General features: G+C 42.7%; 1 protein-coding gene across 1 annotated transcript in view; it reads right to left on the bottom strand.

The window, feature by feature from the left end:
• Nucleotides 1-556: 556 nt before the first annotated feature.
• LOC120913944 (LIM domain transcription factor LMO4-A) overlaps nt 557-22,240 on the bottom strand; it is a 35,383-nt gene continuing 13,699 nt past the window's right edge. The window contains exons 3-5 of the mRNA XM_040324305.1: nt 4,590-4,686; nt 3,654-3,824; nt 557-802 (exon numbers count right to left, since the gene is read on the bottom strand). Of these exons, the coding sequence (XP_040180239.1) occupies nt 794-802; nt 3,654-3,824; nt 4,590-4,686 (277 nt within the window). The 3' untranslated portion in view covers nt 557-793. The remainder of the gene's footprint in view (nt 803-3,653; nt 3,825-4,589; nt 4,687-22,240) is intronic.

Below are 22,240 nucleotides of genomic sequence, written 5' to 3'. Positions count from 1 at the left end.
CAACACACAACTTGTAACAATCAAGCCATGCATGGTGACCTTTAGTTTTCAAATTTGTTCAGCTCACAAGCAAAATTTGAACTTTCCCTTTGGCCCCAGTGGATTCTTTAGAGCATGTACAGGCCTAATAGAAAAACATGGGTAATAAATACAATATACAAAGTTCCAACTTCACTATCCTGCCTTACAATATCAATTTTGTTTTCAGAAGGCTGCAATCAGGCTTTAACCCCACCAGCTGTGATCAACATAGTGCAAGTTGTACTAATAAAACACATCCTTCAAATCTTCTGAGATGCCTCAGGTTTGGACATTTTTGACATATGTCCTTGAAGGCCAGCGCCGGGGTTTCCATCAAGTTTCCATCAAGTGTCCACTGAACCATACAGAATCCATTTTGCCTGATCCGTGGAACAGATAACATTGGCCGCTTCTCACTGGTTGGTCTGTGCTGTAATATCACCAGCGATGTCCAGCGTTGGACAGTTTACAAGTCCTGTATAGAAATTAACATCAACTTTTCAGTTTTTTTGTCCAAAAAGTTTTAGGCTGGCTGTACTTTGCAAAATAGTTTTATTTTACAGTTTATTTACAAGTTTTTATCCTCCTCCAGTTTTTAAATAGTCCGTGTCAGGAAGAAAGGATGTGTGCCAACACTGTACGTTGATTAAACTTAAAAGGAGGAAAATATATATTTATGTATATAATATTTAAAGGTTTTTTATATATGCCAACATTGTGTCTCTGATGAGTTATGAACAGAAGGCACAGAGGATGGACAGCTTTCACTTCCTTAGCAAACCTGAAAGAATAAAATAAATAGGATTTAGGAATAGACATTTATATTACATTTATGATTTTAAAATTAATCTATACCAAAAACAATGTATGTTTAATTTTACATACAATGGGGAAGGGTTAGAACTCTTGTTGAGTTTTACTGCCATCCAGGGCTCTATCAGAGAGATTTCCCCTCACTGTCTGTTCTGGGTGGGGATGTTTTACCAGGCAGTAAGTGAGGGGGAAATCTGCACCAGGGAAACAGTAAAATAAAACTAAAAAATATTCTGTCCGTGTTCATGTTATAGACGCCATACATGCTTTGATAAACAATTGATTTATTTTCCGATCGGTCATAGTTGACAACTTGTTCAATCAATACGGAAATACATACATACAGGGAAATAAGTGATCAATAGTTGGAGTGGAAGAAAAGCCCAAGTCTAGCTATTCCAAACGTTTTTATTTTTTAAATATGTTTTTAAAGTAGAGCAGGGATGTGGTGTCACCTCTGTCAGGATTTTATTTTTGTCTGTGATCTTTTTTTCTTCTTGTTTGGGCTGTGGGACCAACGGTGAGGTGGCATGTCTCCAACAATAACACATACAGTGGTCGTACCCATTCCATACTCTATCCAAAACTAAAAATATGCTTGGACTTTAAGTCCTATGAATAGTTTCAGTGTGCTCAGGAGTACGGTACACTCCAAATTAAACCCTGTCCCCTGATGGAGACAAGACCTTCCCTGCCATTTAGGACTCCAACACCAGAACCTCTAGTACTTATTAGCTGAATGGTAAAGATAGGGCTTCTTCTTAAAGTGGAACTTTAGTCATTTTTTCATCTTTCCATCTATTAAATTCTCTGCCCTTGTTGTTTTAAAGTGGATGTAAACCCGAATTATTATTTTTTAATTAAGGCTTACACCTTGTACAGTATAGGATTGTATGTCATCTGTGTCTAGTTTTGCCACAAAGAGTTAATCCAGCTCTGAGCAGTCCTCTTATGTTTTTTTGGTGAGATGAAAACTGACACACACCTGCCCTCAGAATGTGCAGTTTTTCGGGTCTCATAATAGACAGAGGGGAGACATTTGACAGGTGAGGATGCATGCAGGATGCATGTATATCTTTATAGATACCACTATGGAAATAGTTTAGAAAGGGCAGGGGTGGGTTTACATCCACTTTAACTTTGGATAGTAATCATTCTTTTTCTGCCAGTAAATACCTTAAAAATAAGTGCATATTTTGTTTAGAATCTAGTAATACACTGTCTCACCCTGCTCTGCACCCTGCTCTATTTTCAGGCACCGTGCCAAATTTTTAGAGGCCGATCTGCTAACAGCCAAAACATTTACTGCTGTTCAGGGGCTCTGGGCTCCAGCAAAATGGCAGCCTCCAGCAAGAAGAAACAGGAGCAATGCTGAAGGCAATTTTCAGCACACATTCGTTTTAGTAGCATTATCATTAATGTGGAATGTATGTTCATTGCTAAAGAACATTTTTTATAAAGTTGTTTTGGGTAACGTTTCACTTTAAAGAAGATTAGTGCAGGGTCACAGAGGTTGGGGGCAACTACGTAAGGACAGTGCAACAATGATTGGGTTGCCCAGATGCACCAAGGCTATCTGGCGATGAAACAGTTCTTGCAGACAGCTAAAGACAATAAGAGCAAAGTGACAGATTATCTTAAAAGAAGACCCTCAACTCCTACAATCACAGTTAGTGCAAAATGGCCAAGTCTTAGTTCACCTTTACCAAAAAAACATCTATGCAGATAAGGGGCGTCTGTAGATAAAACAAACTCCGCAGCCTTGACTAAAGATGGATAAAGCCCTTGCTATAGGTGTAGGCCATTTATGCAACTTATGAAGCCTGACTGGAATACTCCCAGTACGTTGCTAAGTGAAGCTTAGACGTTACTGCTCATCTCCACCATCACAGCTGTGAGCTCTGGAATGCTGAGCTCGGAGCTACTGCATCAGGGGAGAGAAAGAGCATTTGAGGGGGTTTGAATCAGAGAAGCAGCACATTCCTGTGGTGGTGGAGGTGAGCAGTGACGACTAGGCCTCATTTAGTAACGTCCTAGCAATGTCCTGGGAGTATTCCAGTCAAGTTTCATGGTGTACATATATGGTCTACATCTATAGCAATGGCAATATTTAACTTTAGTCAGAGCTGAAGAGTTTGTTTTTATCTACAGGCACGACTCATCTGCAAGGGAAGTTTTTTGGAAAAGGTGAACTAACCCTTTAATAAAGGTGAAGTAGGTTTACTTTAAAGGTAGAACAGTCAGCTACAAACTAAGGAGTCACACCACATGATTCTCTATTATTATTATTTTTTTATTATATACAATGTAACGGTAGGAGTTGAATCACACTAAGAGCCCATTCACACAGGGGCGACTCGTCAGGGTCGACAGCCGCCTGACAAGTAGCGTCCCGCTCTGTTCAATATAACCGTTCTAATAGGAGCGATGCAAGTTGCTCCGACTTAGAAAAAGGTTCTTGTACGACTTTTGGGGCGACTCGGGGCAACTTGCATTAACTTCTATACAGAAGTCATTTTGCAAGTCGCCTTGCCGAGTCGCCCGCAAAGTCGTGCCGCCGCAGTGTGAATGGGCTCTAAGGTGGACAGGAACATCCAAAACTTCTAAGTGGATAATTATAGCAGGGAATTCTCTCTGTTTGGAGTATCCAAGACATATAAGAAGTTAGGGGATGACTCAGCCCACCTTATTATACCTATAATTTACTAAAATATCAATTTACATTTAGTTAACTATAACAAGGGAAGCTACAAAAGCATTTATAAAAGTTGGTATAACAACATAATTGATCTTAATCCCATCACAAAGTGTGAACTCACTTTTTGATCAGGTAGCATGGGGCTACTCTGAAGCGGGTTGCTCTGAAGACTGTTTAAGTGTCCATTCAGTAAACCGGAAGGCCGGTCATGTTCGCAGAATATTGTGCCATTGACGTAGTGAAATCGGTCTCCTGGAACGAGTCTGTTCCTGCATGTGGCACATGTGAAACACTGAGGAGGGAAAATAAGAAGAAAAAAAAATTACTAAATGTATACAGATATACAAATGTGGACATCACTGAGCAATTAATTGGGAATTGGAAAGCTACAGTCAGAAAGCCCAGCCTATCTGTCTGAACTAAGGAACACAAACTGATGATAGCAAGGGCTCAATATATTACAATTACCTTGAGAGTAAGGGCCCTTTCACACGTACGGATCACGTGAGGATCCATACCTTTGTCATCCGCTTGCTCAGCGGGGATCGCTCTGCTGATCCCAGCTGAGCCGGCAGATGACAGGGTGGTCCCTGCACACTGTGCAGGGACCGCCCTGTCAGCTCTCCTCTATGGGGGGGATCGGATGAACACGGATCGTCTGTTCGTGTTCACTCGATCCGCAGACGGATGGAAAAATAGGAGTTTCCTCCGTCTGCAGAATCGGACCGTAGCGGGGACCGATGAGATCGGGTGTCAGCGGATGTTCATCCGCTATCCCATAGGGATACATATATCCATCCGAAAACGGATGGATGAAATACGGACATACTGTCCGCACGTGTGAAAGGGGCCTAAACCTCTCTTACCCCATTCAAACATACAGTATATTCTTCTGGTTGACTTTAACAATATGTTTATCACCTTCATTCTTCCTGTCTGGAAAAATGTAAGCAAGAACCTGATTAGCTACTAAAAGCAACCTTTCTTCACTCACTCTTACAAATGCATCTTACTGTACTAAACTTACAGAACCACCCCCCATTGATCATAGCCTTACCTTCAGGTGGTATACGCTGCCTTGTGCCCTCATCACCATTTCGCTGGCTGGTATGGACTGTCCACACGCACTGCATGCCCCACTGCTCCCAAATAACCTGGAAGAGAAAACAGGTAAGTTATTGGCTGCTATATGTAGGTTGTTGGCTGAAAACTTCAAATTCACTTAAAATAATGTAGCCAGTTTGTTTTTCCAGCAGTTTTCACAAAATCGCTTCTATCTTTAAAGATTTCTTAACAATGTCATATTCTATATCACTTAACAGCAAGTCTTTTCAAGTACTTGCAGGTATTTAATGTACAACTGTAGTCCCCTAAATGTGTAGGCATTTTCCAAATTTTCCAAATAAAAGTTTTATGCTTGGAAAATAATGACTATATAGAAGATTCAGATGGTAAATTATAACTATAAAAAAGGGGCATACAGAAGTTCATTGGGTACTATTCATTGGAAACCTCTGCACCCCATGGACACAAAGGGGTTGATTTACTAAAACTGGAGTGCAAAATCTGGTGCAGCTGTGCATGGTAGCCAATCAGCTTCCAGTTTTTAGTTTTTTTGTCTAAGCTCAATTGAACAAGCTGAAGTTAGAAGCCGATTGGCTATCATGCAAAGCTGCACCAGATTTTGCACTCTACAGTCTTAGTAAATCAACCCCAAAGTGATAGTTTTGCTATGTGGCCTATGACAATGTGCTCCGTTAAGGTTACATGCAACAAAAAACTTTTTTTTTTCTTAGCAAATTGTTGATAACCATAGACAACCGAAAAAAAAGGCCTTCTTTATCCTCACAAATATCCCTGGCTCTTCACTTCTATAGGGCAGGCTGACAATTAGGCCTTCCATAGGAAAAGCAATTTTAGGCACGGTTTTCATGTTTCAACCAGAATTCTATACGTATGTAGTAAACAGATATTGCTGCAACACAAGGTAATGGTATTCAGATTTATGGACCCCCTACAAGGAGGTAGAGCAGCCTCACTTCTTCATGGGGGTAACACACACACAGGGATATCGTTATGTTATCTAGAGATCTAGCTAAAAATGAACAGATAAGTATGCATAGCTACAGACCCCCTGCCAGTCTGATCTTTGAGTGGGAGGTTTCATAAGCTATTTTTTTCTAAACAATCACCATCATCTCCAAGCCCAGTGCCAAGGGCATCTACTTGCAGCATAAACATGTTGTCCAAACGATCATCCCTAATAAAGAATTGTTTTATGTCACGGATCTTCTGAGCACATCTCACATCTATTGCTAGCTTTATTGTAACTGGAAGGCCCTGTGGGGTTTTCTTAGCCCCTCAACATCTTAAGACTGTTGAAGTATTGGGGATCAAGTGTGCAGTGTAATCAAGCAGCATCAATCTATCAACCAATCAATCAGACTGCATCATCCAAGTGCCAACCTTCAGTGCTATTGTTCTGCATGAGAAGGTTGCCATGGGGCAGAAGATCAGAAGCCAGTCCACTTATACACATTTTTTTGAATCTTCCTGTGAGGAGGAAATATATGGTTTCCAGATGCAGCTGGTCATTACATTTCACTCTCAAAAGGTATTTTTAGTCCATGGAGCTTATGGGGTCTATTTATTGAAGAATGATTGGTTCAGAAACCATTAGTTGATGAATGCTTATTGTACCATTTGCCATAGTTATGAAGTGCATTTGTTGCCTTTAAGTTTGCCTGAATGCTCTTCATTCACTGAACGTGTAGTGTTTCCATTCATCAGGAACTCAAGGTCTTAATAACAGGCTCTGTATTCTTAGCACTAAGGCCTCATGCCTCATGCATTGAACAATGCTGCTTAGATATGGGGGTTTGGCAGGGTTTTTTTCAGCCTGTAGAAGCAACACTATGTTAGCCTGTGTCTATGCACATTTGGGCTTTACAGGGATATTTGTAGAGGTGCGTTTAAAGGCAGAAAAAAAATCACCACAAGTGCAATTTTGACAGGAGATTTTGGGCAGAAAAAATGTTTGACGTGCCCAAGCCCGGCATTTAAGCACGTCAAGCATTTTTAAATGCACATTTTTTTCAGAGTTTTGAGGGAAAACATTTACAAATGTAAATGCTCATATAAACACGTGTTCAATATGCTCCATGGGCAAGTTTTTATGCCAGCAGCTCTAGCATTTATTCTGCTGCCTAGTGTGCATAAACCCTTATTAATGTTTTACCTGTCAGACTCAATCTATTTGTAACGTTTCTCATTTAGACATGTTAAGTTATTGATTTTTATCAATGAATTACCAATTGACTCCCTGCTTGGGGATCCCGCATCAGACATCCTGGCAGCTAAGGCTTCACACTGACCACACATGTATGTCGTTTTGATTTTCTTATCTCATCTTATTCTCAATCTACACTAAACCACCATTTTAGACATCCAACCAATTAAAATGTATAGAAAGGTCAATCACATGGAAAATAATAATTAGCCCTAGAATCCATGTTTGCCTTCCCATGTTTGCAACCCACGCCAGTTTTGTAACATGCCCTATTTGTACAGGGTGAATGTGCCCAGATTTACTTTTTGTTATTAAAGGTCCCTATACTATTCAAACACTTGCACCATCTCTTTTTAATAATCTGTTTGCAAGTCATCATGTAGGTGATGAGACTTTAGAAGTAGATGAATATTGATTGATGCTGCTTGATTACACTGCACACTTAATCCCCAGCCCTTGCTACCCTGTAGCACTAACTCTAATTAATTGGAAAGACCTGCACACTATGAAGAGTTTGTCCCAGGAGGATCGTAAATACCAAATTCCGAGGGAAAGATGAGTAACAAAATCAGTTCCAGTGTAATTATAGGAGAAGCTGACTTTTGGCCTGTTATGGGTTAATCCTGGCAAAGCAGATCAATCCTGAAACTCTGGGAGAATGACAAGTGATCATTAATCCTTTTTTGACCCCTTACAGAACAACGTTGCAATAAGCTGGCTTTTCCGGTGTCAGGGTGGACTTCTACATAACTGCTGAGTGTCCTCCTGGGTATGATCCCATACACCCACTTTCCATGGATCCAGAATATCTCTTCTCTCAGCTTGTGAACAATCATTCAGCTGCAGTCATTTGTTTTAAAGAAATGCTGGATTGACATGGTTGCTACATCAACAGTGGGCCATAAGGCTCGATTCACACCTATGCATGTTGCTTTTTAGCATTTTTGTGGTGCTTGCTGGGTTTTTTGATGCACGTTTTTACCGCGATTTGCGTTTTGTTTTTTTACATCAATTAAAAAATGTTTAGATTTCCTTTAACAACCAGCTATAAACAGGTTAAAAAAAACGCAAATCGCGGTAAAAACGCGGTACTTGCGTTTTGGATGCGGGGTCCATTGAATTCTATTACATGCAAAACGCTGCTTTTTGCGGGAAAACAAGTCCCCGACCCTTTCCAAAAACGCAGAGGCACAAAAAAGCATTGATGTGAAAATGTTCCATAGGAATCCATGTTAAAAAATTTCCCTGCTTTTCTGCAAAATGCACCAAAAAACGCATTAGTGTGAATCGAGCCGAAAGATCTATCAGCATCAGAAAGGTGGCTCTATGGAACAGGACTTTTTTTTCCCATTTTCGTATTGATCTATCTTGAGTATACAACACGTTGCCTGTACATTATTATTTTCGGAGACAGATTGACAGATACATTTATTATGGTTTCCTTGAACAATTCTAAGAAACATTATTACAAGTTGAGTGAGCACTACTATTTATCTATGAGCAACCACAAAATTTTCACTGGTCATATTTTTAAAGAAAGGGGAATCAGACAGGTCAGAAAACCTGGTCCAATCACTATTGCCCATCTTACACCAGGTTATACAGCTCTGCACCTGTCTGCCCGAACTGCTCTTCTCCTCCCTAATAAGGAAAACATGGAGGGTGTTTTTTCTGACCTGTTTGTGAAAATACGTGTTGCCTAGCTAGCATAATGCCCCTCTGCCTTTAATACTCTGAGTAAATGACCCAGAAAAAGTATGCAGTAAGGAACCTCCGATTTTTCTTAAAACTGCCCTAATATATCACATATATATATATATATGTGTGTGTGTGTGTGTGTGTATGGTGCTAAAATTAGCACCATGTTCGGTCGTGTGTACGGGGCCTAAGATTGCGCTGTATTTGGCTCAATCTTCCTGACTCTGACCAGCTTCCCTGTCCCTGCTGAAAAAAAATATCCCCACAATATGATGCTGCTACCACCATGTTTCACGGTGGGGGTGGTGTGTTCAGAGTGATGTACAGTGTTAGTTTTCCATCACACATAGCGTTTTGTTTTTAGGCCAAAAAGTTCAATTTTGGTCTCATCTGACCAGACCACCTTCTTCCACTTGTTTGCTGTGTCCCCCACATGGCAGATTTAAATACACCAACAAATTTAAGCCAAATGCCAGGTCGCACTTTATAAACAGTTTTTTTTCCTTTTGGGATAAATGTTTTACATAAAAACTGATCATTGTAAGCTCCCCTTTTAGTGGTAAATGGTTTGTCTCATCCCTGTAACTGATACATTTGCAAGAGAACTTGTTCTTTATAAAAACAGATTTACTGGCTGAATCACCAAATGAACATAGAAAAAAAGCCCCAAAAAAAAAACCAATGCAGCCATCATATCTAAGAATTGGTAAGCTGCAATACAGGTACTACTCACTTAACGACTAGGTTCCATTCCAACAACGAGGTCGTTAAACGAGGAGCCACAAGTAATCAATATTTTAAGCATTCTTAACTACTGTACTGTTATGTGAGAAAAACTCCAACTCAGTAACGTTGTTGTAATTTTCAGAAGTACAGAACACAAACGAAAATTCTGTACTGTAAAATTCAATGATGATAGCGTGTCGTTTCAGGTGGGGAGAGCTGGTCCTAAGTCCGAGTGGTCATTAAACAGGTAAGTTATTAAACGAGGAGTATTTGTATAATAAAATGTTTGCTTTTGGGTTTAATACCGGGTTAAGAGACAGGTGGTCACATAAGGCAGAGCTTACTGCCTATCTCCTGGAACCTGCCCTGCAATGTTACCCTCAACTCTGCTAATGAACTACCAAAGTCTTATGCCGCGTACACGCGATCATTTTTCAGCATGAAAAAAAATGTTGTTTTAAAAAAAATGTTATTTAAAATGATCGTGTGTGGGCTTCACATAATTTTTCGGGTTCTGAAAAACGACAACATTATTTTTTGAACATGTTGCATTTTTTAACGACGTTTTAAACAATGTCGTTTTTCGGGTTGTAAAAAATTATCGTGTGTGGGCTAAAACGACGTTAAAAACCCACGCATGCTCAGAAGCAAGTAATGGAGCGGGAGCGCTCGTTCTGGTAAAACTACCATTCGTAATGGAGTAAGCACATTCATCACGCTGTAACAGACAGAAAAGCGCAAATCGTCTTTTACTAACAAGGAATCAGCTAAAGCAGCCCCAAGAGTGGCATCATCCGCATGGAACTTCCCCTTTATAGTGCCATCGTATGTGTTTTACGTCACCACGCTTTGCTAGAGCATTTTTTTTAAACGATGGTGTGTGGGCAACGTGAAGTTGGAAAAAACTTTGTTTTTTCTACATGCCGAAAAATGATCGTGTGTACGCGGCATTAAGCCTCATACACATGGTACGATTGTTGGCCAACCGAGTGTCTGATTTTCATCAAAAGGTTGTGTGCCAGGATCTTGTCTTGCATACTAACGGTACACAATTGTCGTGCCACAAACACAAACATAGTGATGTACTACGAGGAATTTTAGCTCTTGAGCGCCACCCTTTGGGCCCCTTCTGCTAATTTTGTGTTTGGTGAGCATTGATTCCGAGCATGCATGTTTGTACTTTCGACTTTTGTGTGACAGGTTTGTGTACTGGCCATACAAAAATCTGACGTGCAACCATTGTCTGCCGAAAATTTACTAGCCTGTCATCCAACATGTGTTTGCCAAAACAATTTTCAAAAGGAGCGTACTAATGGTCAGATTTTAGGACACCAGTCTGTCAACAGACAATCCCCTGCCAACAATCGAACCGTGTGTACGAGGCTTTAGTCTCCATTCACACCTAGGCATTTGGAATCGCGGGCGGAATTGCGGGCAGAATCTCCTTGGAACGCATTTGCGATGCCATTACTTCTTAACTTTTCTCCATGAAGAAGGGAAAGATCGAGGTGGGCTACAGGATTTTACAATGGTGAAAAGATCCTGCCTTATAGTGTTCAGTAAGCTTGTTCCTGCTTGCAAATATCTGTCTCTGTTGAACTCCTAATCAGCCCAATAGCCATATATATATATATATATATATATATATATATATATATATATATATATATATATATATATATATATATATATATATATATATATATATATATATATAGATCTATGTAGATATATATCTCTCTCTATAGATATCTATCTATCTATCTATCTATAGATAGATATAGATATATCTATATATAGATATATGTTCCATCCCCACCAGCAAAGCCAAGACACCCTTTAGCAAACACTACCAAGAGAAAGTGGCTTGAAAATTACACAGCTTTCTCCACTTCCCTCCATATCACTTTAAGGAAAGAGAAAAAAAACGTCCTCTATTAAATGAGCTTCTGCCTTTATTAAATGTTTTCCCTCCGTCTCCTTGAAAATCTCGTCTGAATCGGGCGTGTAATTGATGTGAGTTTGCCTTTAATATCCTGTTCTCTGGCTCTTTGACACAATCCTAGCGCAGCCGCCAAACTGCCGTCCAATCTAATAAAGAGGCCCCCGTAATGAATTTTCGATCTTAATTTAAACAGTAATTTAAGCGGGGAAGGGGGAGGGGGGGTGGACAAGAAAGCCCTGTTATTTCTTCCAATTGAAATGTGTCTTTCAGAGAGATGAAGAAGTGAGAAGGGAGGAGGGGGAAGGATGAGAATAGGACAACGCTGGTCCATGGAACTCAATCTGTAGACCACTCACACCAGTGCCTCGTCACGGGAGTAGAAGAGAGTTAATTAGCTTGATCAACGTTTGTCGCTTACGCTGTTATGGAACAACAGTGTCAGTCTCTCACAAGTGGCAACCGTTGTCTATACACAAAGCGGCCAGTTGATGATATCACATTTCAGGTTGTGGCTTTATTTGATAAGACAAATTAACATAGAATTCTAGACCTCTGCTCTCCAAGTGACAGTTTTAACCAAGCTATTGTTGCATACGTACGCACTCTTGTGCTACCCAAATGTGCATGTTTGCATTAAAAGGGAAGAGGGGCAGACACGTCCAGGGCCTTCCTTATCTTAGGGAAAACACCTGTTATCTGCTTAAAGAAATTACAGTTCAGCTGATTGACTCGTATACATAAGCACTTGGCAAAGTATTTTATTGTCTGCGCCATGCTAAAGGACCACGGACAGCAGCGTCTGTCAAGGCTGGCACTATAGGGCTTGTTTAGTTAATTGATTCTAGGGGTCACCTGTGATGGAGCAAAGAGATAAACCCGGGTATGGTTGTTCTGATTGATGGCTGTTTTTAGTCGCAATAAGGCTTCATATCATGGGCGTTTTTACAGCCACTTTTCTGAGCGTTTTTTGCAGCTTAAAAACGGCTCTCCATGTTAGTCTATGGCCTCATGCCCACCATGACGTTTTTGAGCTGTAGATGGCTGAGCCGTTTTTAAGCTGCAAAATAAAAAAACAGGACCAGTGCGTTCTGAAGCTCCAGTGTTAGAGCTGTAAAAACACCAGACGTTAAAAAAGGCTCAAAAAGGCGCAAAAACGCTGCCACTGCGTTTTTGAGCTCCAGCTCAAAAAACAAAAAAATGGACAGGCGTTTTTAAAGCGGGGGTTCACCCTTAGAGGGCACTTTTTCCCCTTAGATTCCTGCTCGTTTTCTCTAGGGGAATCGGCTATTTGTTTTAAAATATGTGCAGTACTTACCCGTTTACGAGATGCATCCTCTCCGTCGCTTCCGGGTATGGGCTGCGGGAATGGGCGTTCCTTCTTGATTGACAGTCTTCCGAGAGGCTTCCGACGGTCGCATCCATCGCGTCACGATTTTCCGAAAGAAGCCGAACGTCGGTGCGCAGGCGCAGTATAGAGCCGCACCGACGTTCGGCTTCTTTCGGCTACGAGTGACGCGATGGATGCGACCGTCGGAAGCCTCTCGGAAGACTGTCAATCAAGAAGGAACGCCCGCTCCCGAAGACCCATACCCGGAAGCGATGGAAGAAGATGCATCTCGAAAACAGGTAAGTACTGCTCATATTTTAATACAAATAGCCGATTCCCCTAGACCGAACGAGCAGGAATCTAAGGGGAGAAAAAAAAAATTTATAAATGGGTGAACTCCCGCTTTAAGCTGTAAAAAAGGCTAAAAAAAAGTGTCTGTAAAAACGTCCATGGAAATGAAGCCTTAGGCCTCGTACACACAACCGAGTTTCTCGGCAAAAACCAGCAAGAAACTTTGCCGAGGAAACCGGTCGTGTGTACACTTTTGGACGAGGAAACTGTCGAGGATCTCGTCGAGGCCAAAAAGAGAGCATGTCTTCTTTTTCCTCGACGGGAATGGGGAAATTTGGCTCGCCGAGATCCTCGACAGCCTAACAAGGAACTCGACGAGCAAAACAATGTGTTTCGCCCGTCGAGTTTCTCGGTCGTGTGTACGAGGCTTCAGGGTGATATTTTTGAACACATGTGAACATAACACCGCTAAATTTCCCACCCAAGAATTGATGTGAAAAAATATGGAAAATGAAAAGATCACACTTGGAAATCAAAGTATTGCATCTGAAAATGTAAAGCGAAAGTTGGCCATAGTTGGATCGAAATTTGGCTAGTTCAGCAAGGACCGGATGGATTTGGCTTCTTGCGTGACAGAAATTGATCTAATTCTCGACTTCTGTTGAATGGAAAAGTTGAAGAATTTTCATTCAATCAGTGGCTGCATTCGGAACTTTACCCCCCTGCCCTGCCCACATTCCCCTGGGAATACTCACATGTCCAAGGAGACTGCAGGATCCATCAGAAAGCAGAATGAGTCTCACGCATGCACAGTAGGGAGCTAGCAGTGAAACACCAGGAAGTCACAGTGGGGGTTAGACCCCATACACACTATACAACTTTTGTTATCTGATTTCCTTTAGATTTACCAAAACCATGTAGTGCAAGGGCCTGCCTGATTGCATACAAATTAAAACTCTTAAGGTTATATGGTTTTGGTAAATCTGAAGGAAAAAATCTGCAGAAAATTGTATAGTGTGTAAAGGGCCTCATTTACTAAAGCTGAAAAGTGAAAAAAAAAAGGTGCAACTCTGCACAGAAACCAATCAGCTTCCAGGTTTTATTGCCAAAGCTTAATTGAACAAACTAACGTTAGAAGCTGATTAGCTACAATGCATATCTGCACCAATTCTGAGTGTTTTAGTAAATCTCCCCCAGTCTGCTTCCCACATACAAGATGGTGGTGCCTAAAGAATAGTGAAACCTGAGTGAGGACAGCTTAGGATTCCAGGGCTGGTAAGTGGCTGTTTATTTAAAGCTACTAAGTAGCCAAGTAGACTTTACATTTTTCGGAAACGACCGAAGTTCCTCTTTAAAGTGGTTGTAAAGGCTCAAGGTTTTTTACCTTCTGCATTCTTTGCATAAAGGTACGAAAAAAAGCCCCCCTAAAACGTACCTTCGCCTTGCCTCGATGCAGCGATGTGCATGAGAGCAGCGGCTCTCATGGGTCTCTTACTCTTCATTGGCTGAGACAGCAATCAATGCCAGTGAGCCAATGAGGACAGAGCGGTGGCGGGTCCAAGCCGCACTCCCATGTGTGAATGGACACAGAGCAGCGGCTCGGGACCAAGCCTGCTTGGGTGCCCCCATAGCAAGTTTCTTGCTATGGGGACACTCAGCAGGAGGGAGGGGCAAGGAGCACCGATGTGAGACCCGAGAATAGGAGGATCGGGGCTGCTCTGTGCAAAACTGTTGCACAGAGCAGGTAAGTATAACATGTTTGTTATTTAAATAAAAAAAATCTGCCTTTAATATCACTTCACTTTACCTGTCACACATAAGTGCTTCAAGAGGGGGAGGGTTTTTGTTCTCTGCATTGAGGTAAAAAACCTTGTGAGTGCAGATCCCGCTCTGCCCCCCTATATGTACCTGGGCCCGATCTCAATCCAGCGCTGTGCGCTCCCTTTCTTCTCATAGGCTCAGAGACTGTAGCAGGAGCCAATGTCAATCACAGCCAGTGAAGTAGAGGTGGGGCTGAGGTGCAATCTATATGTCAATGGACATACAGAGCACTGCTCAGGAGCAAGCTCACACATATGCCCCCATAGCAAGCGGCTTGTCATGGTGGGCACTCGGAGGTGGTGGGGACCACAAATCCTGACGGGAGACCAGAAGAGGAGGATCAGGGTAAGTATGACATGTTCGTCAAAAAAATATATGGGTTTATAATCACTTTAATTTGTATACCCCTGGATGGATTTTCAGTGACACTGTTATGAGGAAGGTTCCAGACACCAACTTTTAACAGCTTGGCTACTCAGTGCCTTCACTTTACACATAGGACAGGTGAAGAAGCAGGAGGGAATGTAGTTGGTAATGAGACAAAGATGGAACCCAAAACTAGTTCCAGAAATACATTTTAGGGATTAAGGGGGTTTAGAACAGGGACAGGCCTGTGGACCTTAGGTGGTTGTCTGACTTTAAGTCTACTTTGAGGTTAAAGAGCAGGGTTAATGGCTCCTACACATATGAAGTGCATCTACAAGCTGTGGACCAGAGTATTAATGTCCTGGCAGAAAATCTTCTCCTTCACCTTCTTAAAAAGGCCTGCAAAAACTGATGACCAGTAGCAACCTCCACACTCACACTTCTGCCAACTGGCTATCCAACACGTCAAGTCATGAATCATCTGAATGGGTTCAAGAAATAATGGGTTAGGCCAGCCCTCAAAATTTCCACTCGCCTACTAGCATTTGGCGAGTGGATTTAAGCTGGGGGCGAGTGATGACAGGGCTGCATGACCAATCTCCCTCCAATCTGTGCCTACACTTAGAGTCCAGATGAGATTGGCGGCCAAAGAGGAAAGGTGCATGCCCGGGAAAAGTAGTCTGGTGAGCCGCGCACAGGCAGAGCAGTACACAGGTGCTCTCCTTACAATTCTTATTAAGCCATGGGACCTAACAGTATGACCTCTCTGAGCCTGCCCCCCTCCCCCGGGCCCCAACCAATGTAGCTGGAGAGCAGAAAGTAATGAGTGAGGTGGAGGATTGCAAAAACTACCACTCCGGTGCAGCACTCACTGAAAGTTGCCCTGACATGAGAGCGGCAGCCTTCTAGTTTGTGCAGTTTTCTTCTCCTTGTGCTCTATGTAAGTGTCCAACAGTTTAGCCTGAGCACTGTGAACAGACTGGTCTCAATGTGTGCTGTGCGCTGTCAGTGTGCTCTGTGCTATGGTGTCAATGGCTGTGCAGTTGTGTGGATCTCAGCGCTGGATTGTACTCCCTCCCGCTGTGCTGCACCTCCTCTCTGCCAGCCTGAATAAAAGGGGGAAGTGGGGACATGCAAGCGTGGAGCCGCACACACAGGCTCCTGATGATGAGATGAATGGGAGAGAGAGAGGATGGATAGGAGTTGCAGAGGAGACAGCAAGAGAATGGGGAAGAGACCCAGTTCTAGTGCCCTGTCCCTCTGGTCTGCCCCCAGTGCCCTGTCCCTCTGGTCTGCCCCCAGTGCCCTGTCCCTCTGGTCTGCCCCCAGTGCCCTGTCCCATTTTGTTAAAGTTGTTGTTGGTAATATTTAATTTTGTAACTTGATTCTGCATAAAACATTGTCATTCCATGAGATAATCTACAAGGGCGTGTTTACGGGTGCAATTAGGCGCAGGGCAGTGTATGAATTAGGTGGGGCAACTGGTGGCGAGTAACTCTTGAGGCCTGGCTAGTAGCTCAGGACTTGAAATTTTGAGCCCTGGGTTAGGCAATGCTGGAAAATTATAGAGATGCTCCAAGAGGAAGTATCCTCATAGCCACTTCAGAGAGCGGATGCACAAGGGTGTAAGTGAAGTATCCATTGACATCAGTAAGTCTGAAAAAAGCACAGGGACCAAAAGCCTTTGAGGTAGAGCTGCCCTGTAGGTTTTCTGCAGCTTCTCTGCAGAGTTCTACGATGTAGAGTCAGAACTCGACAGGAAGGGAAGATTCAATGCCCAGCCATGCACACAAAGGGTTAATACAGCTAGCTTCAGGGAGAGGAGGAGATGGTAATTTTGGAGGTTTTTCGAGCCCTCCTGGTGAGGAACGGAATTGAACTTAATAGAAAATAACAGCGGCTTAATTGATGCCATATGTTTCAATAACGCCAACAAGTAACTTCACCTGCCAAAGGGCTGGGGGGGAGGGGGGGGTTCGGTTGTTTCAGAATTAATATCCAAAGACCCTTTTGTGTTGATGTGACTAAGCTAGGAGTGCAGCGTTCCGAATGAACTCTGCAGGGTTTAATACAGCTGGGGGGGGGGGAGCTGTGCGAGTTTAATACAGCAGTACAGTACAAATTCTATTACACAAGCATGGATGCCCCACTATGAGCAGCGGTGCTGTGACGCTATCACAGGACAAGTCTTTCAATAGCAATTTTCTGCCACTAAACAACGAACCCTAGATCCTTACCCCATCGGGGGCCTTAAACAGCACCTTACATGTTTGTATGTAATATAAAAAAGGAATGAAGTCACAAAGAAGGTGCCCCATCATATACAGCAGAGTGAATCCTACCACCATTAAAGAAATCATCCACTTCGCACGTGTTAAAAAATTAATATATTGTTTTAGGAAAACACGCATTAAACTTAACGTGTTTACGCACATTTTGTAATACTTTGCGCACCAAGGCGTTTAAAGTCATTTGTCCGTTTTCTACTCATGACATTTTAAACACATTTTTATCACCATGACCTTTCACAGGCCAGTTCCAATGAAAGCAACAATTTTTTTTATTTTTTTGTTAGTCTGTGCCTTGTAAAATGCAGGAACATGCATGAAAGGAGGCCGCAGGAATAAACCAAACACATATATGTGATGGAGCTAAAAATTGGATGCCTGGACTGTTATAGATCATAAACAAGGGACAGCAATGAATGTAGAATGATAACCAGACAAAATGGTCCATAGTAATAAAGTCTCCCCGTCAACTGGTGTTACTGGCAGAGATTTCCTAAAACTAGCTGGAGAGTGCAAAACCTGGTGCAGCCAATCAGCTTCTAACGTCAGCTTGTTCAATTAAGCCTTGACAATAAAAATTTAAGAGATTGGGAGCCCTTATATAGACAAAGGAATGGCAGATTGCTGGATATATACCCCTAAGGGGAAGGCGCCATTGGACCCGATTGTGGGTCTTTGGAGGTGAGCACATATGGTGACCGGTGGAGGGCACTGTAGTGTGCACAGCCTTAATTATTATTTGGATTGTCACTATTGGATACTTAGGCACTATAAAAGAGAGCACATATTGATTTGAATTGATGAATCACCATATCAAGCTCAACACCTGTATCAACTGCTATTAATTCATGGATTTTAATGTATAGCAAACATTTTGTATAGAAAACCGTGATCTTTATGGGATAGTGTAGATTGGTTATTGGTTTACACTGACCTGATTAATTTATTCACCATTTGGAACCCAACAGGGAGTAGTTGGGTGAGGCGGTATAGACGACAAAACGCATTTAACTGAAATACTGTTACAGGAGTCAGGTGTCTCCCCTTGTAAGCGACTTTCATTTTTATTAATCAACATCTTCATCATTGTTTACTTCACTTTGGACTGGTTTTCATATGTGGACTGGCTCTTCAAGTTGTTCCTTTTGTTTACTACAATCCACACTAAGGAAATGGTGGCTTATTATAACAATCATAATCACATCAATTGACATATTTTCCCATTGTATACTTGGGAACTTTGACATAATACAGTGGAACCTCAGTTTAGGAGTAACTTGGTTTGAGAGCTTTTTAATTCTGACTCGGTTTGCGAGTGTTGACTCGCAAGACAAGCAGAATTCAAGCTAAATATGCCTGCAGTACCTCATCTGGCCTGAGGTACGGGGGCGCAGAAGCAGAGCAGAGACAAAAATAGGCCTGCAGTACCTCATTTGGCCTGAGGGACGGGGGCGCAGGAGCCAAGAAAAGCTGAGCATTGGCCTGCTGTGCCTCATTTGGCCTGAGATGCGGGGGCGTAGGAAACAAGCCAAAGTGTCCTCGGGCCTTTTCAGGCATTCTCTGCCACCCCCAACCTCTGGCCGGAATTGGTATTGCATCCCATGGAACGGACTTTGCTCGTAATCCGAGGTTCAACTGTATATTGATATATTGGTCACCACTGTTTCATGTGTGGCGCAATCAAGCGGTTATCAGACTATTCTCAGTAAGTTTGTAATTCCCATCAAAGCTGAGCGCGCTGAAGGTTTTGTATATGGGAATAAGCCAAAGCAGCACATTTCTCGGGCCGGGATGTCCACAGAAATTTAAGAAGGTATGGATACCTGTTGGCTAGATGATAAAACCATGGCAATTGTTGCAGTAACTAAGGCCCCTTTCACATTGGAGCGGGAGCCGCAGTGGCAGTATAGCGCCGCTAAAAATAGCGGCGATATACTGCCGGGATTGCCGCGGGAATCGGCCGCTAGCGGTGCAGTATTAAAGCGGTCCTCCACCCTAAAGTGGAGTCCCGCTGATCGGAACCCTCCCCCCCTCCGGTGTCACATTTGACACCTTTCAGGGGGGAGGGGGGTGCAGACACCTGTCTAAAGACAGGTATTTGCACCCACTTCCGGCCACACGCTACGGGCGAAAGACGGGCATTCCGTCACATCCCGTCTGTCGCCCGTTGTGTGCTGGGAACACTCGGCTCCCAGCACACAGCGTGTGAGCCAATCGGCGGGCGCAGCGCGACTCGCGCATGCGCCGTAGGGAACCGGGCAGTGAAGCCGCAGCGCTTCACTTCCTGGTTCCCTCACCGTGGATGGAGGGGGGAGCAGCAGGGTGACGAGCGATCGGCTCATCCTCTGCTGCGATCACCGCTGGACTCCAGGACAGGTAAGTGTCCTTATATTAAAAGTCAGCAGCTGCAGTATTTGTAGCTGCTAGCTTTTAATATATTGTTTTAGTGGCACATCCGCTTTAACCACCGCTAGCAGCCGATAAAGGGTTAATGCAGAGGCACATTGCAGGCGGTATTGCCGCGGTTTCCCATTATTTTAAATGGGAAGGAGCGGTGAAGGAGCGGTATACATGCCGCTCCTCTCACCGCTCCAAAGATGCTGCTGACAGGAGATTTTTTTTCTCTCCCGCCAGTGCATCGCCTCAGTGTGAAAGCCCTCGGACTTTCACATTGAGTATGCAGTGAAGGAGTTTTTCAGGCGGTATAGCAACGCTATTTTTAGCGCTGTACCGCCTGAAAAACTCCTCAGTGTGAAAGGGGTCTAACTCCTAGATTGACTATTTATTTCTAGTCTGTTAGTATGTTGACCCAACTATTCTCATGTTGCACTATCCTGTCGGTACCAATTTGAACACGGATCCTCCTGAACTGAACCTCTCCCCACATTGGGGTTATAGTATAAGTCAGGTTATTTATGTTGAATGTTGTGCCCTGTTGCGGTATGTTGCCGCAACGGAGGACCTGCCCCTGCGAGGGCGAATGTTTGGCCCCTGCGTGGGCTAGTTTTGTGTACTAATGAAAACTTCAATAAAAAAGATTTTGCAAAAAAAAAAAAAAAAAAAGCACATTTCTTTAATAAATGGTCTCTTGAAGTTTTTGGTGTGACGTTTACGGTGAGAATAATCAGTAAGACCAGAAAGTGAAGTTCTTCTCACCTCTACAGCTAACTCTTGACTTTCACTTAAAAGCTTAACTCTCAATTTGAAACGTACCCTCATGCCTAACCATTATCATACCAAAACTCATTATAATATTATTTAGTAATTATAATAGGGAGGAGCAAGAGGAGACTATGCAAATACAGACTTTAACAAAGTCAGTATTTGAATAGAAATACTGGGTGCTGAAACCCCCAAATGATGTAAGTGGCCTTATGGTGTCTGCTATATAATTACACCCTTATATTATATTCACCCTCTACATGCTTTCTCATGTGACGCAAGATCAGTGTATTCTAAGAAAGTGGTAAGGTAGAAATGAAGGGACTACACCCAACTTTCTGTCCAGTATTCCCACCATTGGACAACACAAGCAGTTCCTCATAAGCGTTCTTCAGCTCAGGCCCCGTACACACATCCGAGAAACTCGACGGGCAAAACACATCGTTTTGCTCGTCGAGTTCCTTGTGAAACCGCCGAGGATCTCGGCGAGCCAAGTTTCCTCATTGACTAACGAGGAAATAGAGAACATGTTCTCTATTTGGCCCGACGAGATCCTCGTCGGTTTCCTCGGCCAAAAGTGTACACACGACCGGGTTTCTCAGCAGAATACGGCTCCGATCGAGTTTCTGGCTGAATTCTGCCGAGAAACTCGGTCGTGTGTACGGGACCTCACAATAGTTGATCCAGAAAGCTTTCCTTCCTATCATTGGATATTCAAACAAATATTTCTAGTTATCTATGCATATGAGAAAAGTTACATCAATATTTGCATAAATAGTATGCACTGTTCTGGATGTTCTAACACAAGAGTAAATATTATTGCTTGTTACACCCAAAGTTTGCTTGAGGGCTGAAGGCAGAGTGCAGGAAAAGTAATAGACAGGGAAAGTCTTATGGGTAATAGTGCCAGGATCAGCATGTGCCGTGTTTTCAGTACAGAGCTCCTAGTACCATAGACAATATAGATGTCCAAGGCTTCTATAACCCTCTATCTATAGCTATATCCCAGCTGGTTGAAGAATACAGTCACAACTGGTACTTTCGAGCTTGGAGTAAATTATGTGGTTGCTCATTAGTTCCACATGAAATCCTCAGATTGATCTGAAAATAGATTTGTAATTATATTCTGCCTGGGGTTTAAAGGGCCATATAAAAGTTGAGCAACACCGCAGCTGCTGTAGAATAAGTTCCAGCTTGCCTGCGGGATAAAAATCTGAAACTTAAAGCAGAACTTCAGGCCAAAAAAACTTTAGTCTACATTGAAATAGCTTTCTGTAATCTCGCGCACACCAGAATGGGCGTGCCTGAACTGTAAGCCAATCAGGTTTTAATGTATAGCAAACCTATATTGCTCAATCTATCAGGCAGTGGGAGCTTGAGGTGTTGAGGCAAATTAAAGGGCTTATTCTAGTTTGGTGATACTCATGTATAGTCCTATTGGTTGGCCAGAGGAGTAAGAAGGGTACGGGACACTGCAGGCTGAATTATGCTGTCACGCCAGCTACAGAATGGGTGTGGGTAAATCACAAGAGTGGCGGAACTCAATTAAAAATCCTACATTAATTTTTCTAAATAACAGGCAAAAATGTTCACAGACTGCATTTCTACTGTGCAGTTAGTAGTTTGGCTGGAGTTCCACTTGATATATCCAGACTGGAGCTACGTGGCATTATAGCTGTACTCACAATTAGATAAATAGGGCCATCGAAAAATGGGGAAACCTGCAGACCAATGATGGTAGATCAATTAAGATGTCAAGGCAAGACCCCCCCACCCCACAAGTCTACTCTCCAGA

This window comes from Rana temporaria, chromosome 9 (genome assembly GCF_905171775.1).
Source record: "Rana temporaria chromosome 9, aRanTem1.1, whole genome shotgun sequence".
Lineage (NCBI taxonomy): Eukaryota > Metazoa > Chordata > Amphibia > Anura > Ranidae > Rana > Rana temporaria.
Note: the sequence above shows the minus strand (reverse complement) of the source record. Positions and strands in the feature narration are given on the sequence as shown.